Below are 17,227 nucleotides of genomic sequence, written 5' to 3'. Positions count from 1 at the left end.
CATCATCCCAATCATAAGCAAAGGACAAGAAAATTCAATCACAATTAAATTCCTTTATTAATATCAACTCATCTTTAATCAGTACTTCAATTCCATTTTAATTCCAGCAATGATTACAACAAAATGAAGATAGGCTTTTAGTTCAGAGTTTAATTAACTGACCTTGGATATACCAGCCAAGAAGTCTGGACAAAGAGAACTAAGAAGGTTTCAATGCTTATCAGCTTGTAGGAAACACAACAACACAGCATGTGCTAACTATGTGGGACCCAAACACTCTATCTTAAAAACAGCAAAGCAATGAGTAAAGCAATTCTTGCAGGAGGAAATAAAGTCACATGCGCTAAGGAAATCAATATACTAACCTGTTAACCCTGTAGACCATAATGAGTTGCAACTGTGTCCAAGGATTGACAAGGCAGACTGTAAATTAACAGTTAAGGACAAAGTTCCTTTGACAAACCTTAGAACAAAATTTCAGTTGGATTTAGTATTCAACTTACTATCCTAGACACATCTATAGCTCAGAGTCCCACCTTTATCTGTTTCATACATCCATCTGTGAAAACCATTTGCCATTGAAACAAAGTATGCTGCTGTAAAATTCAAGAGTTTACCATTTAGAGACTGTTAAAAAAAAAAAAAAAAATCCTCCAAAATTCATTAGGAGGAAAATCAATGCATTTCAGGACACTCAAGATTTACAAATTGCATTCCCACACAAACAGTCCTCTTCCACTGCTAGAAGCTACTATTATCAAAACCAGGTATATTTCCAAACATAGCCCCTTCTCTTCAGTGAAACTAGCTGTTTTAAGTCTCCATCTTGTCCCAAGAAAATTGACTGAGCAGAAATTTCATAAAAGCTTCACAGATCAGATTCAGCATATGAACACTGAATGAAAAGTGCATATTTTAGAACAAAAAACTGCATACTTCCTTTAAAAGGAATATTACTATAGCACTACATAGAAAATCACTGACAAGGGATCTGAACACTAGAATTTATTCAACACTGCAAATTAAAGAGAATGTATTTGAGATCACTCTAAGAAAATCATCCCATAGTGAAAACAAACATTGCAGCTAGATGAAATTTCACATTTTTGAAAGCAATAGTACTATTTACTTCTTCTAAAGTCCAAATTAAATTAAACATAATTTCTTCAGCTGTGTATTTATCCAGCCCCTACTGGGATTTAAATACAGCATCTCCATTAAGTCAATCCTACTGAGAATATTTGAATCAAGTTTAGTGTGATGCACATGCTCCTACATCAACACCAGATTCTTTTTTAGGTTCTACTGGATTTGTTTGCTCCTCTTCTTTCAGCTTCACTTCTCTAAAGTCTTGTCTGACTTCTTCTAACAGACCTGGCTTGAAAATGACATCCAGTGCTGTCATTGCCAAAGCTTTTGCTGTGCGCAAGGTGTAGAATTGAGCAGTCTGTGACCCTGAAGAAAAAAACAGTAAGAGAAACTTCAGGTTATACTACCAATATTAAACTACTTGCTTACTGCATAAGGCATACAAGAACATTTTCTTAAAAATCTACTTGCATGAAGTAAACCTATTTTCCCAGGCCTCAAAACAATTTTTTTGTTTTGCAAGTACTTAATTTTCTGCTACTGATATAAACAACTAAGACTGAGAACAGGAAAGCAAGTGTTTACATTATGCTCTTCAGAAAATAAAGTTTTATAAGCTAGCACTGTTATGTTTCCCAAGTACTGTGTTTTAGGAGTAAAAATGACTTTTATCTTTTGGTTCATGTTTAGAAATGCTTCTGAATATGCTGTTATGGTTAATTCTTCTAATTTCTTTTGTTTAGATTATCAAATCAGGCTTTCAGTATGACGAGTGGTTATCCTACCCATATACATATAACCTCAAAAATAAAACAAGAGACTGTACATTTGTCAGCTTTTTCTGCAACTCTACTATTAATGTTCATTGTTTCAGGATCCTTATTCAGCTCAGACCACATAATGCTGGACAAAAGCAACTCTGTTTCTATAGGTACTCACATGCAGCCAAATTCAGATCTAGTACTACACTTTTAAACATTTACTACACAGTAGCTTTGAATTTCAGTGAAAGCTTTAATTCTGTATAATTTGAAATATTTGTAATTTCTAGATTTGCTATAGTGAGCAGTCAGCAAGCAGACTATATAATGCTTAAGGATTCCAAATATAAACCTCTCACCTGTTTCACTCCCACTCACCTGCAGCTTCTGTGTACTGCTCAGTATGATTCAATGCATCAGAGCCAATATAAAAATAAGGATGAATCCCAGGAACCACAAATGTAACATTTCCAAAGTCTGTGGAACCTAGAAGCAGCACAGAGAAAAGTGTTGGGCAGTTTTGAATGCTGCAAGAAAATGCACGATAGACATTCTCTCCAGCCCATACCTAAAATAGAGTACTCTTTGCCCCAAATAGTAAAATAAAAACTTTACTAATGAGTCATTATCCATACAAATATCTCCTGCCACCAAGGTGTTTTCCTTAACTAAGCCACCTTGAGGTGCTGCTCTGCAGTGCACTTCTGAACAAAGATCAGTTACTGGACTGCAAGGAAGACATATCAGCATGTTACTATTCCTTTTACTGTTCATTTTTATCAAGAATCTCCTGATAGTAAGCTGCAAATTCAGAAACAGGAAAGCTGCAAACCCTGAGAGTGTCAGGCATTTCAGCTATTTCCCTGTTAGAGCCCTTTAGAACTAAGCCCACCAATTCCTGCTTGTCACCAATATGCAATTATTCAGGATTCTGTAGGGGACTAAAATAGAAACTATTTATCTTTAAACAAAAACAGATTGAGGATAACTGTTTTCCCCCCATGTGTTTTGATTATTTGCAATTATGGCAATCTCAATGGCACAAGCACTCTTGAAATAAAATCAGAACTAAACTCCAGACAAAATGCTAAGGCTTTGTAGACAAACATCTGATAGCAACACTTGCAGATTTTAATGATGATTCTTTTATACCTATCACTTTCAGTATGTTATCTAGCATCTATCTCAAAACCTTTTCTACTGAATTATCATTCCAAAGTAAAAGATTATTCATAGTAAATCATCCAAGAGTCTACAACTACATCCCAAGTGCTTTTGGGTTTTTTAACCCAAACAAGCAATCCACTTGGTATTTGTTAAAATGACATTTTGAAGCTGGAGAAATCAACATACCAGTTATTGTGAAATCCAAGTACCAGAGGAAGCATCATTTTGTAGCAGGGAAAAATAGGGGTGACCCACTAAGATCTCAACTAACTTTTTTGGGGCCAGAGACACAAGAATTTCTTTAGCGATGGTGCATAAAATTTAATTTTAACACATCAGGTAGCCTCTATATCATGATACTTTGTGAAGAGAAGATATTGCTAATGCCTTAAGATTTAATAATTAAATGACTGAAGAATTTTACTTGGAAGCCTGCATTAATGAAAGTGAGCCCACAGAGCCTACATTATGAAGACAAGAGTTTGCTATTTACTCTGCTTACAGATAATGGAAACAGCAAAGCTTGCTCAAAAACATCTCTTCCCATAAATTCAGGATGCATTTGAAGAAAATCCAACTCTTGGCACAGCAATAAGTTATTTTAATTTCCAGTAGTCTGCCCTAGCAATTCATTCTTTGGTCAATCCAGACAGAAACCAGAAGTTCTGCATACTCCAGACTAAACCAAGGGTTCTAGACCTGCCTTACTAAGTCCCAATACACAAACTGCTGCAAAGACTGTGCTGCCCTTTTCCCTACTCTCACTTAGCAACTGAAACATTAGAAATTTCACTGCATCATAGCTCTCAGTCATGTCATTCCTCCTAAATTTCTATCCATATTCAATGCACTACCAGTTGACATGTTATTTTTGCTGAGTAGAAGAGATTTAAATTGGGTATTTTCTAGTAACATGGAGAGGCAGAATCCAGGCAGCTTTTAATAAAAATGTGACAGCTAAATCTTCCTCTCTATCAGACAAAATATTACACCCTTTATGAGAATGACATAGAAGTACATTTAGAACACCAGGTGCTCCAATAGTTTCCATACAGACATCTGAAATTGTATGCTTGCTAGACACATACAGATTGGGAATCCTTCTGGAGGCATAAGTAATTGCAGTTATCAATGCAATATTCATAATCCTGTGCTATCTTCAGAGAGATATTGGAGTTCCAGGCTCTCAAATATATATCCTGAAGCCTCTTCAAGTCACTGCATATTCAATGGAGTCAGTATTACCACAAATATGAACAGAGGGGAAAACACAAAAGATCCCAGGAAACATTTATATACAGTGCCAAGCTTCAAAAGTGGAATTTTCAAATATACTAGACCTTAAGATTTTCTTTATCAGTTTTGTTTACAGGAAGCCAATGAACCCCACGAATACTACTTTGACCAGATTAAGTTATCACAGGCATGGGTGCCTCAACTAAGACATGTTTAACTAAGCCATCTGCTTTAGTAGGTTATGGATACCCTGTAGTAAAGCTACCCTACGAGCAGCAGAAGGAGAAACAGGTCCTGGCACCTGGTCCAAGCTAGCTCAATCTCACATTATGCCACGTCCCCCTGGCTGTGTGCCCAGTGAGCAGAGCAGCACAGGGCACACGTGGAGTCTGTGATTTGAGGTACTCAGGGAAGCCTTGGCGAGGCTTATCTGCCTAGAGCGATACCTGGGAGCAGAGCGACACTAATACCCATGCAGAGGTGGCAGCAAGTACGCTCAGCTCTTAACGACTGTTCTGCTGCATAGACATGGAGAAGCAACTGAGCTATCTTCCTTCCCTTTCAACAGAAGAAACTGATATCCTAAAAGAAAACATTGAAAACCACATGAAAACTAAACAGAAACAGAGGTCTTGAAAAAGACGACACAAATTACTCAAACCCACCCCCCAGAAAAGGGTAGCATACAAAGTTCCACTCCTACGGCTCTGGAGACTCTGCTTTGTTACCTCTCCTGAATTCCCACTGCAAAAATTCAGAGGAGAAGCTGTGGAAAGAAAATTCAGTAAACCCTACTGCAGTGTGAGATAAAAAAGCAATTGCTCAAGCACATTTTGACATTTGACATGCAATTCAAGGACAGGATAGTCATACAGAGAGCTCTGGTTTAAGCAAGATAATGGTTAACATTGAGCATACCTATAACTTACATATGAAAGCCCTATTACAGCTGGGTGCCTCTGAAAAGTTCACTTCAAGACCTCTGAACAAAAGCAAGATCACCAATATTCATGATCATCCTTACTACTTGGTTTGGAGGAAACCAACTAGCAGAGCTCCAGAAAGCTGCACTACAGTAAACACTTTAAGGTTCCTCAGCCGCTTTCTTTGGCTAAATAAGCAAATCTTATTAGTAAATCTTACTTGTATTACACTGAAGAAAGAAGGAAAAAAAATCTGCCTTAATTTGTTTTTAAACACTGTCTTAGGTTGCAATGCAAGTTGTAACCAGAAGTATGTATTCTATCAGCATCTGTTGAAACCAAGTGGAGCAGTGTTCTTTATCTCTTCCATGACCCATCACTTATAACTCTGGTGAGGTTATCCTCTGTTAGTGGGCCAGCTGTTAAAACCAGGTGGGCCAGTTTTCTTGAACTCTTCCACAACCCATCTTTCCTCCAGGGAGGCATCTTCTGTTAATGGCCCACTGAGTCCCACTGCATGACTGGTAAAATTACAACATCCCATTGTGAGATGCTCCACCCAGGAAGAGGAGCCAAGCCTTTCCTACCTAGATAAAAATCTGAGATTTGGAACACCAGAGCAGCCTTTTTCCACTGGATTCTCAGAGGAAGACCAGGCCCATCTTCATCACCACTGGACCTTCAGAGGAAAACTGCACCCTTCTACGAGATCATTGCTTCAACAAAACCACATCTGGACTGCAGGCACCATTTAATCAGATTGCTACCAACACCCTGACCAAGAGGGCGCCGGGTTGTATTCTAACTCTGTCAGTGTTGTTTTTTTTTTAATTATTGCATTTTTATTTTAATTTCCCTAGTAAAGAACTGTTATTCCTATTCCCATATCTTTGCCTGAGAGCCCTTTATAGTAATTTGGAAGGAGGGGGATTTACATCTTCCAATTCAAGAAAGGCTCCTGCCTTCCTTAGAAGACACCTATCTTTTCAAACCAAGACAAACACAAGACAATAAAGCAGTGTTTAATTTGGAAGGGAAGTAAGAAACAGGAAAAAAAAAATCATTACCATTAGATACCAAGAATATCATTAGATACAATGTTTCCCCTACCAACAAAAAAGTTTGGAGAGCTGTTCCTAAACACCAAATTTGTCCAAACGCCAAAGATAATCTGCATTTAATATAGAGAAGTATCACAATCAAACTAATTAAAATAACTTTTTACTGAGAACAGTATTTTCCTTCTAAGAGAGAAACCTTCAGCATGAATGGAGTAAAAATATTCATAAATACAGCTAAGATTAGTAGTGAAGGCTAAAAGTACAAGCAGAAGTTGAGACTTGGACAGAGGTCCTGTAGGGAGATTCTGAAATAAAAAAAGTGTGAAGGATAACAAGAAATCCACCTAAGCATTCAAGATTTCCCACTTATTATAGCTTAGAAACCAAACAAGTTAAATCGTTTGAGACATAGTCAAGACCCAAAAGTGAACCTACTTGAAGAGCACCCTTTGAAAAACTAATCTGTTAAACTCATGAACTAAAATTAGAGGCATGTAATTACCTATTAATAAAAAGATTAAATTAGGGTTAGTGAGATATTTAAACTTCCATTTATAAATCTCTCAAAAAGCTCCCTCTAGTAGATTTGCTTATATGTAAGCTTGGAAAATATTATTGAACAAGGCACCTAAAAAAAAGTCTGATCCCCATTTATAGCAAACCAGGATTCTGTACTTTCAAGCCACAGAATGAGACACAATTCATTACACATCATGTTCTCCGAAAGACTGTCCTTAGCTTTCCATCCTTTCCCCAACCAAACTGTTTATAATTTGAAGTATTTTCAGAACTATTATCAGAAGGTGTTTACTGCTTTTCTTACCTGTTCTTAGCTTCTATAACAAACAGAAACATAGGCCAGTGATATAAACCTTCTACAGAACTTCAGCTTTATATTTTGGCTTCTTCTCCTGCCCAAACTGTTTTTAACTCAGCTCTGTTTTATTACTTTATATACTTCAGGGTTGATCAACCTATGCTTAATGAAAAATGCAGGTGGAGTTACCTGACAAACCATTCAAGATAGCATCTTCTGATATAAAATCTATTCCAAGCTTCTTTCCATTCTCCTTGTAAATTTTCTGCAGGCTCTTATTTGGAAGCACATTGTAGTAATCATTTTCACCACCTTTTATTTCCACCTAGACAAAAACCCCAAATTATTGTAAGTTTTTCTCCAGTGTAAGCCAGTTCAATGTAAACAATCTGAAGGCCAAAAAAACCCCTACATATCCAGACTTCAAACCCAAGGCAAAACAGATGTAAGTACTAAGTTTCTTTCAAAAATACAAGTCTGCCAAATTTTAACCTCGATCAAAACACAGCTGGTGTCCTGTTCAGTTTGCACTAAACAGCCAAATTCCTGAAGCGAGGATTTCAAAATTTTCTCCAAAAATAGGAAACAAGTATTTCCTGTAACAGTGTCTAATGATTTCACCTGCAGGTACTACTAAACTACATAGAAACAAACGTAGACTTTTATCAAACTGTATGTTAACTTTTTTTTAGAATGCTCCCTTTAACTACAGCCCCATTCATGAAATGGCTTCACACAGGTAAGAAATTTGAAAACAAATGGAAAAAAACTATCAATGGCAAATTTCAAGAGATCTTAACTTTCATTCTGCATAAAGTGCACTTTCTGAAACTCTTTTCTAGATATAGTGAAGGGGACATGGTAGGAAAACAACATCTAATGCCTCAAATAGACTATAAAAGTGACATGATAACATTCACACATCCCATACCTATTTGTTTTGATGATCACATATATTCTTTTTACAGCTGAATTAGTCATAAACTTGTAATTAACAGCACAAGCAGAATCATCTATCTTAGCAACACAAAAAAGGTATTCATACTGCTTGAACCAGCCAGATTAGACACACTTCCATTTACTACAAGCAAAACAAATGAGAATGCTAATTGAAAAATCATTCAGTTGCTCCATGAGCCTGCTTTTTAAGAGGACAATGGACCTAATGACCAAGAATATAGGGAAAAAACAGACAGAAGACCCAATACCTGTTTTGCTTGTTTCTACAGGTGAGGTTTGCCATCAAGCCTCCCAGGTCTCTGAGCCTAGCAGCACTATCTGTAGGACAGAAGCATTACCCACAGCAAAACAAAAATAAATTAAAGGGCACTTAAAGAAATTGAATGTACACCGGATTAGGCAGGATGCATCCAAGGATGCAGAGTAAGAGAAGCAGAAATGCAGTCTGGGAGCTACCATTTTTTAAGTGTCACTGAAACAGAGGGATGTTCCAGCTCACTGAACAAGAGCTACAGGTCACATCCTCTTGAAGGACCAAGAGGAGGTCCTTGAAAATTACAGACTCCTCAGATCATTCTATCCACAATTTCCCAGCGGGATTACAGAGCAAATAAATCCTCCTAGGACTCATGCCCAGGCTCATGAATCACAAGGTGATTGTGAACATCCAGCATACAAGATGGAACTCATTTAAGAGCAGATAGTGTATGATCAAGCCTAGCTTTGCATGACAACATGTCTGGCTCAGATGACACAAGACATGCAAGCTCCAAGTTTTATAATCAGTGGCACAAAATAACACATTGCTGTCTGCTATCTGTAGCACCCATCTGCAACTGAGACTGGTGCCATTAGTGCACCAGTTTCATATTTTAATTACTGATGTAGACAACTCCTGTGAGACCACATCTGGTGCTGTGTTTGTTTGGTTTCTCCTCAAATCAAGACTGGAGCTAGGCCAGGGGAAGGCCACCAAGATGATTAGGTGGAGAACACTATGTACAAGGACAGGCTGAAAGAACTTGATCTGCTGAGCCTTCACAGAATAGAAGGTTAGTGGGGCATCTTACTCCTGTCTAGAATTACCACATGGGTACAGAGAAAGCAGAACCAGACTTCTCAGATGTCAAAGTGATGCAACACGAAGCAAGGAAGTTCCGACTGATAGAACAGAATCACAGAGGGTTGATGTGGCAAAGTACCTACGGAGGTCATCTTGTCCAGTTCACCTGCTCAGTCAGGGTCACCTAGAGCTGGTTGCCCAGAATCACATTGAGGCATCTTCTGAATATCTCCAAATATGGAAATACTGCAATCTCTGCAGGAAACGTGTTCAATGCTCAAGTCATTGCAGCATAAACATTAGGAAAAACCCTTGCTCACCATGAGGTGGGTAGAGCACTTGTTGAGAGGTGGTAGAATTTCATCCTTGGAAGTACTCAAAAGTCCACATGGCACTCAGCAACCTGCTCTAACTGGTCCTGCTCTGAACAGAAAATTAGACCAGATGACCTCAAGAGGTCTCTCCCAACACAGATTCTTCTAGGATTCTGTGGCATTCTATTTATAAGCCAAAGCTTTCTTTCAGGACACAAAGCAACAGAACAGCAAGAAGTATAACAGTAATTTAGATCTACTTTGGCTAAACACTATACAGACAAAGTAAATTCTGATTTCCTGTTCTGTGTAACAGAAACACATGACAATGAATATATTCTTACCTTGCATCCTGTGGCCACTGCTGCAGATTTGAAGCAGTTTTCAACCTTCTCTGTCAGAACAGAAAGCTCTTTCCTTGAAGGAGCACGCAAGTAAAACTCTAGTTCAGTGTAAGAAGGAATGATGTTAGGTTTCACACCACCATTTTTTATTACACCTGCAGAAAGTGAAAAGTGTTGTCAGTGTTAAATAAAATTGCTTGATCTTCAGCCCTGTCATGGAATTCCTGGGTCAACTATAAATATATAAAGGAAAACAACAAAACATTAGCTGAACATGAAATATAAAGCATGTAAAAAATGCAGTATGTGGACAAAGTTTCTTTATCATGTCAGATTATGTGAAATATGTACAAGTCTTTCAGCACAATTTCACAGTATTCTTTGGTTAGACATCTGTTTTACATCCCAGAGTCAAGCCAAACTAGCATTTCTAACTAATCCCACTAAATTCAATGCATTGGAGTCATAAAGCAATCTGTCTGCCAACAAGAAAAAAAAATTGCTCTAAGGGCTAACTTGGATTCCAACTTTTAAATGTTTCCTCAATTAGAATGTTTCCAGCTTACTTTGTGAGCTTGAAGAAAAACTAAGTTGCATTTCTCAGCAATACCAAAATAATGTGTGTATTGCAGTGCACAGAAAGTTCATTTAGATTGCTTATATTAATTCTTCAGAAATATTGGAATGTATAATACATGGAGCTTTAGTCACAAGTGCAGTTTGAGTTGAAAGTGCTCCCTCGAGGACATGTGTGACTAACTACATCTTTTACCATTATGACATCAAAGGCATTACCATAAAAGACAGTAATATTTAGATATTTTGGTAAGAACACATTGTAGATCCCAGTTCCACATTAGATGCCATTGCACTAAAAGCTAGTTGCTTCCAACAACTGGCCTTCTACCCTTAATTTGTTTTTGTAGAACCTGAGAAACTTCTACCTTAAATGGAAATATTGCAGAAGTTACTGATGTGTGTCTCAGTCTCAGGCCTGAAGAGACAGCACTGATTTGTCAGAAACAGGCAACAAAATATATATTTTTGTGCAGAAAACCCATTGAGATTATGAACTTCACCTCCAGTCTCAAATAGTCAAAAAACAGTGTTGAATTAATCCAGTATTAGTATTTGTCCATAACAATAGGAACAGCTCAGATGAGAGGGATAGACATCACAGGAAAGGAAGGAGTAAGTATTCATGTAAATTTGCATGACATATAACTGCAACGAGCTTTCTCAGAACAAGTAGCTTCATAAGTAAACAGCTTTCACTTGTCCACCACAATAGTAAATGTAACTGGATAGAATCTGAGTAGGTCTACAGTTAAATTTCAATACAACTGCAGTATGGACTGGACAGAAGACCTGAATTATAAATTGCCTGCCTACACACTATCACTAGCACACAATTTGCCCTTCTGGACAGAAACTTTTCTTTTCCAACCTCTTTAATACAACTTCTTGGGCAGGAAAAAAAAATTCTACATTCCTGTTGTTAAGGGGGCAACATATACTCCATTCATAAGCAGGGAAGAAAGATAACATCAAGATCTCCTATGGACTCAAGACAATGATATTTCAATTCATGAAGCATTGGTTAGAAATTCTAGACTTCAAGCAATGGAAATTATTTCAGCTTTTGATAGTGGGTTAACACTACTATTTTTAGGATCACTTAATTCAGCCACTGATTATACTGAAAGCCTACACAGAGTTGCAAAGGAAGCATTCCTAAAATTCAATCTCACTCTGGCTGCTTGTCCTTTCCCAGAAGCAATTTAAATATTTCCATTTTGAAAAACCAGGTTTATGACAGCAGTTTTATCAAAACAGTAATTTCAGTTTTGCTGCTGTTCAGGAAGTATTACCTCTAGAAGGTTTGTTTAGATACTTATACTTTATGCTAACATTACCCATGTTGCCTTTAGAAACAACAAAGAAAGCAGTGTTTAGGAGTTTAGGCTTAGATTCAACAGAAGACTTAGGCATCTTCAGCCTTAAACCTGCAACACATGGGTTGCAGATACCAAAACTCTTAATTATGTGCCTTGTTTTCTACACAGGGAGGCTGTGCCTACTGTCTGAAATTCATTTGGGCATGCTGCACAGCAAAACTGCAAACAGCTTCATCTACAGTCAAAAGGTTAGGACTCCATCCAGATATCCTGGAGAGAAACGAACATTTGTATTGCATACAGCATAAGCAGCCAAGATACACAATGATCAGCCCAGAACTTCTGCAAGGATTTTTAGCTCATAACAAGAATTCCAAATAAACAGCTCTACATTCGAAAGTCCTGTAGAATTGGCAAAGTTTCTTCACTTCAACCTAGAAAAAGTTGTGTTGGGTGCAATAAGGAACTCTGGGTTTATAGCTAAAGGGCAGCTTCACCCCACCTTTTGAACCTTTCTCACTTTACAGGTAGAAATGCATGATGTTGAAGAAGGACAATTCAAGCTTAATGGTTAACTTTGTACTGCAAAATGGCCTTTCTAATCCAAAACCTACTAGATATTAAATATTAGAATCCAGTGAGCATCTAGTTGATTGGGCTACTAACCAGGAAAATAATCTTCTGCCATCACTTGCTTTTTGTACTTCACCAAATAAATTTCACCCTAGACCACGAGACCCTTCCAATAGATGTAATCTAATTAATGGAATGTCTACTAGAAAAGTGATGCAGTAAGTAAAACTTCAATTTTTGGAAACATTTCATCCTACACCTTTGTAAATCCACATATATTAAGGAGTTCAAGGCCATGTACACCAAAATAAATTTTGCACCTTTTTCTTTTTTTCCGAACTGCAGCTTCAAGACTTAAAATTGGTCAAGCCTTTACCTGGGCATCAAAGCCCCTTCCAAATCTGCCCTCTCACCCTATTTTAAGCAGGTGTTCTAGATACTGACATGATTTCAAAGATTGCAGACACACCATTGAAATGAATGGCGCTGTTTCATAATATTTGAAGTGACTACACTAATTTAGTGCTTTAGTACAATACTTTGGAATGTGTGATATTCTATGTTAGTACTTCAACAGCCTAAACTCTAACTTGCTGGATATTAGGTTTAATGAAGATCTCACCATGAACTCTCCAGGTCGGTTTCATTTGCTGTCTTAAAACAGACAGATTGTTGTACGCAAGAACAGCAGCATCTAATGCATTAACTCCTTCCCAAGGATAAGCAGCAGCATGAGAAGCTTTTCCATAGTATTTCACAGTCACACTAGGAAATAAAAGGCATTGCTTATTTGTTTCTCATTCATGGAAAAAAAAAATCTTTGAAATGACAAAGTTCCTTTTGTTCCCAAAATACACGCTATTTAAATTTTGTGCAGCATAACACCAAGTAATTTACCTGGTACTAGACTATTGCATAGTTAAACTATCTTTGAGTGCAGAAAAACACGGAAAGATTCCTAGAAAACCAGTAAAATGGAATGATACCAAGAGCCAATCAGGAAAGGGAGTTACTGGTAACATATCATTATACAGCCTTTTCCTGAAGAGTACATGTTTCACACATTAATTAAATTTCTCCACCGCTTTTTTTATACTGCTGACTCTTCTGAGACTTAAAATTACTAACACTCTTCTCAGAGGATAACAAATCTTTTTCTCTGATTCAAAATTAGGAGTGTCCTAATTCTTGTCAAATAAAATGTGTACAGTATGTAAGATAGCAAAAGCATGTAAGATCACATACAACCCATGTCTAAATAACAAAAGTCAAATTTTACAAGTATGGAAAAGCACAGCCTACTGTAAAATACACATCATTATGCTACAGCGAGGATGTTCTCTCCTTGCACCCTTCAAAGAAGGTGGTAGAAAGGCTTGTGATGAGGAGGAAATCTAATGCAAAGGCTATCCTCCAACTTCACAGAAGTCATAAAATATTGCACCTTAACATATCCATGTTTTGCTTCCTTCATCTGAGGACCATTAATATTAGCCTTACAAAATAACCTGGTATTTCAGACTATATGAGAACTCTTAATACGAGAGGAAAATATTAAATACTGATACTGACATATAAGGTTTTACTATTTATAAAATACACAAAACTAAATCTGCTTGTGCTCCATACCCACTCCTTTACAGAAAAAAACTCAATCTGAAGCATTCCTCCCACCCCAAGACACACAACCTGTCTCTTATCCAGACATCCCTCCGCCTTGCACAAATGCCTACTTAACCAGTTATCCTGAAGTGACCCCTTGTGCTCAGAAGCATGTCACAGCTGCAAGTTAACGCCAGCAATTGAATTCTGGATGGCAAAGAGAGAAACAATGCAACATCTCTTAGGACACATCTCTTACTACTCCTGCAATCCAAATTAAGCATGCCTTTTTCTATCCCCAGTAACCTTCCAGAACCCATTCTTTAGACCATGAGTTTTATTCAAAATTTATTATCATTATGAAATGTAAGAAACTCGTCAATTACTATCCCAAGTATTAGACTGCAACTCCTCAAATCAACTCACAAAGATCCCTGGACATTCTCAAAAAACAGAAAGAAGTCAAAGTACAGCAAAAAGTCATGCTGCAGTATTATTTCCCACAAGAAACATGTGTTTCTTATTAAAAAAATGTTCTTTCAGCATTCCTTTACTTGTACTTCTTTTGCTACACAAATGTCACAGATGCTCAGAAAAACCCAACAGATTTTGCAGAATAATAACACCCTAAGCCAGTTTCAGAATACCAGCAGAAGAATGTGGATGCTGTTTGACCAACAATAAACAGGCTGACTAAGTGCAGGGTAAGTGAATAAGAACCAGCAAACTTTGGCATGTATTCAGCAGTTATCCCAATATGTTAATCTTATTTCAGGCACAACACAGCTTTCAGAATTGCAGTTACATGTGTAGCAGACACAGCAATACTAGCAACTTAGTGATCACCAGTCCTTAAACTCCCTGCAAACAACCAAAGATCAATTACGAATTAGAAAAACTGTCTTTCTACCTTTGAAACCTCATAATTACATAAAACATGACAAACCCGGTATTTCAAGCTTTTGGAGATAATAAGTTGTTTCACTCAGCACTTCAACTCCATGCCTCCTCCATGTTCAAAGGTTTAAAGGCTATCTAGGACTGGCATCCTACTAACTCTGTTTTAGCATGAAATTTGGCAGTAACAGAAGTAAATTATTCACTGGAAACAGCCTTGGTAAAAGGAAAGTGGTCAGTAAAATCAAGCGTATCAGAGCTGGACAGAGGCACAACCAAGCTGAAAACCGTTCCCAGGACATCAAAGATTGGAAAATTAGTTATTTAAATAATTCAGAATTTAGTCTGAGACAGTGAAACATAATACTTGAAAAAACAGTTGCACTAGTAGTGGAGTCTCTGCAAGGTAAGACCCTGGGATCAGGAATCACATAACACATAGAACGTGACATAAAATGTAGGAACATAACTGCTGGTAGACTACTGCTGGGACACTGGAAACAGATGTTTACAACACCAAAGGAAGAATAGCATGGCCTTGCAGACTGGCAGAGCAAGAAAATAATGATGCTCCAAAATATTTTATAAAAATCATGTACTTTAAAGACCAAGCATTTGCCTAAAAGTTGATTGCTTGAAAATAACTGAAGAAGTCCCAAACAGGCCAGCTGTGTCTAAAATTATAAGGAAACACTATGGTCCCTGCAGCAGCTGAGTAAGATCTAAGGCAATTGCACCTCATGTAATGTGTACAATTCTGGGGATGCACATCTAGCAAGTTGTACTCTAAGACAACTCCAGTGACTCAAAGCACAAGAGAGCCAGTGCTGTCTGAACGTCAGGGCTAATCAGAAGAAGAGAAGGTATAATTTTCCAAGAGTTATATGGCTGACAAAAAAGGCAGCTGTGTGAGGGCAGGACTGCTGTCCATCCTTACACTGGGAGCAAACATGAAGGAAAAACAAGTACCACTTTGGACCGAAAACAAAAAGTTGATGTGAGTTAACACACACAACATGGCCATGATTAAGTTTAGTGTGGAAGTTACTACAGATCCAAACTTCAGTTAGGCTCAGCTGGCCAGTTCTTTTCAAAAGGAAGAAGACAAACCTGAAACACCTTCCAAACGGATTAAAATGCATAGAGGACCACATGAATGGCATCCAGGGAAGCACAGAACTACCACCCTGCAGTTGCATTAAATTCTACTTCAACAGATGGCATAATCACATGAATGTTTAAAAGAAACGCCCAGAAACATCAGAACAAAAAATGAATTTTTGGGATACGTGGAAGATTCTCTCATATCAGCCAGGGATTTGAGCATAGGCTGAACACAGCTCAGAGCGCCGTTCCCTAAAACTAACCTGCCTCCTTAGCTGAGTGCAAATACTTTTGTCTGAAGGGCAAGGCTCCGGGTTCAGCCACTGCTAAAGCAGGCTCCCTTCTCAGGAAGGGGACCAAAGGCTAATAACAAAGCACCTCTTTCCACCTGAGCCCACCCACTCACTCATGCTCGGCCACGTCGGGCAGGTAAGCAGCGTTTTCTTGCGAGGGGTGCGCCATGAAAACCACATCCAGGCCATCGAACGCCCCAGCCTTGATCAGGTCTATCTTGCCTCCTCCTTGCTCTTCCGCGGGCGTCCCCAGCACCGTGATCTGCAGCACAAAGGCACAGAGAGAGTCAGGCGCGGCCAGGGAGCGCTCACACCGCTCCCCGGGAAGGCTCCCACCTGCACGGCCACGGGCTCCGCCAGGCTCTCCAGCGCGGCCTTCAGCGCCAGCGCGGCGGCGGCGCCCACCTCGGCGATCAGGTTGTGGCCGCAGGCGTGCCCGAGCCCGGGCAGCGCGTCGTACTCGCAGAGGAAGGCGAGGCGGAGCGGCTCCTGCGGGGCCGCCGTGCCCCAGTCGGCGCGGAAAGCCGTGCCCAGCTTGTAGCTCGGCCGCACGGCCCAGGCGGCGCCGGGCAGGTCCCCGCCGGAGAAGAAGCGGGTCAGGGCGTCGTGCGCCTGGTGCTCCGCGTACGCCAGCTCCGGATGGCTCCAGATGTCGCGGCTCAGCGCGCCCAGACGCGCAGCGTTCAGATCCACGCTCTCGCACGCCCGCTGTTTCAGCGCCTCCAGCGCGGCGGCAGCGGCTGTGCCGCTCTCCGGCGGCTCCTGCGGCTTCATGAGGCCCCGGGAGCAGCGATCCCCAGCAGACCCGGACCTGCCGCCCGCACCTGCCCTCCGGCGCGACACCTGCGCCGCTGCCCCCTTTTATTGCCTCTCTCACGTCGCGGGGCACGCTGGGAAATGTAGTTTGTAATCACGGCCTGGCCTGCAGGCGGCGCGCAGCCGGAACTCCCCGTCCCAGCGTGCTCAGCGCGGAGCCCCCGGTCAGCCGGCTGAGTTTCGCGGGCCCGCTGGGATCTCTCCGGGATAGGAAGGGTAAAGGCAGGAAACTCACGAGTTGAGATAAAGACAGTTCCAGAGGGAACGCAGAAACAGTGCACACAAGCCAAGCAAGACATGAATTCCTTG

At 39.6% G+C, this 17,227-nt stretch overlaps 1 protein-coding gene across 1 annotated transcript; it reads right to left on the bottom strand.

Annotated features, from left to right (window-relative positions):
• Positions 1-33: 33 nt before the first annotated feature.
• Positions 34-16,979, bottom strand: PM20D2 (peptidase M20 domain containing 2). Its single transcript, XM_056487510.1, has 7 exons — positions 16,439-16,979; positions 16,216-16,364; positions 12,829-12,971; positions 9,736-9,890; positions 7,244-7,379; positions 2,229-2,336; positions 34-1,455 (listed from the first exon to the last, which is right to left on the bottom strand). The coding sequence occupies exons 1-7, from the start codon at positions 16,874-16,876 to the stop codon at positions 1,253-1,255; spliced, it is 1,332 nt and encodes a 443-aa protein (XP_056343485.1). The 5' UTR covers positions 16,877-16,979; the 3' UTR covers positions 34-1,252.
• Between the last annotated feature and the right edge of the window lie 248 nt (positions 16,980-17,227).

Source organism: Oenanthe melanoleuca, chromosome 3 (genome assembly GCF_029582105.1).
Source record: "Oenanthe melanoleuca isolate GR-GAL-2019-014 chromosome 3, OMel1.0, whole genome shotgun sequence".
NCBI lineage: Eukaryota > Metazoa > Chordata > Aves > Passeriformes > Muscicapidae > Oenanthe > Oenanthe melanoleuca.
Note: the sequence above shows the minus strand (reverse complement) of the source record. Positions and strands in the feature narration are given on the sequence as shown.

Excerpts from the sequence above, each read along its gene's own strand:
- PM20D2 (XM_056487510.1), bottom strand. The coding sequence starts at position 16,876 with ATGAAGCCGCAGGAGCCGCCGGAGAGCGGCACAGCCGCTGCCGCCGCG. Across the intron at positions 16,365-16,438 it reads CGGAGCCCGTGGCCGTGCAG|ATCACGGTGCTGGGGACGCC; the intron begins GTGGGAGCCTTC and ends TTTGTGCTGCAG. Across the intron at positions 1,456-2,228 it reads GCAGTACACAGAAGCTGCAG|GGTCACAGACTGCTCAATTC; the intron begins GTGAGTGGGAGT and ends TTTTTTCTTCAG.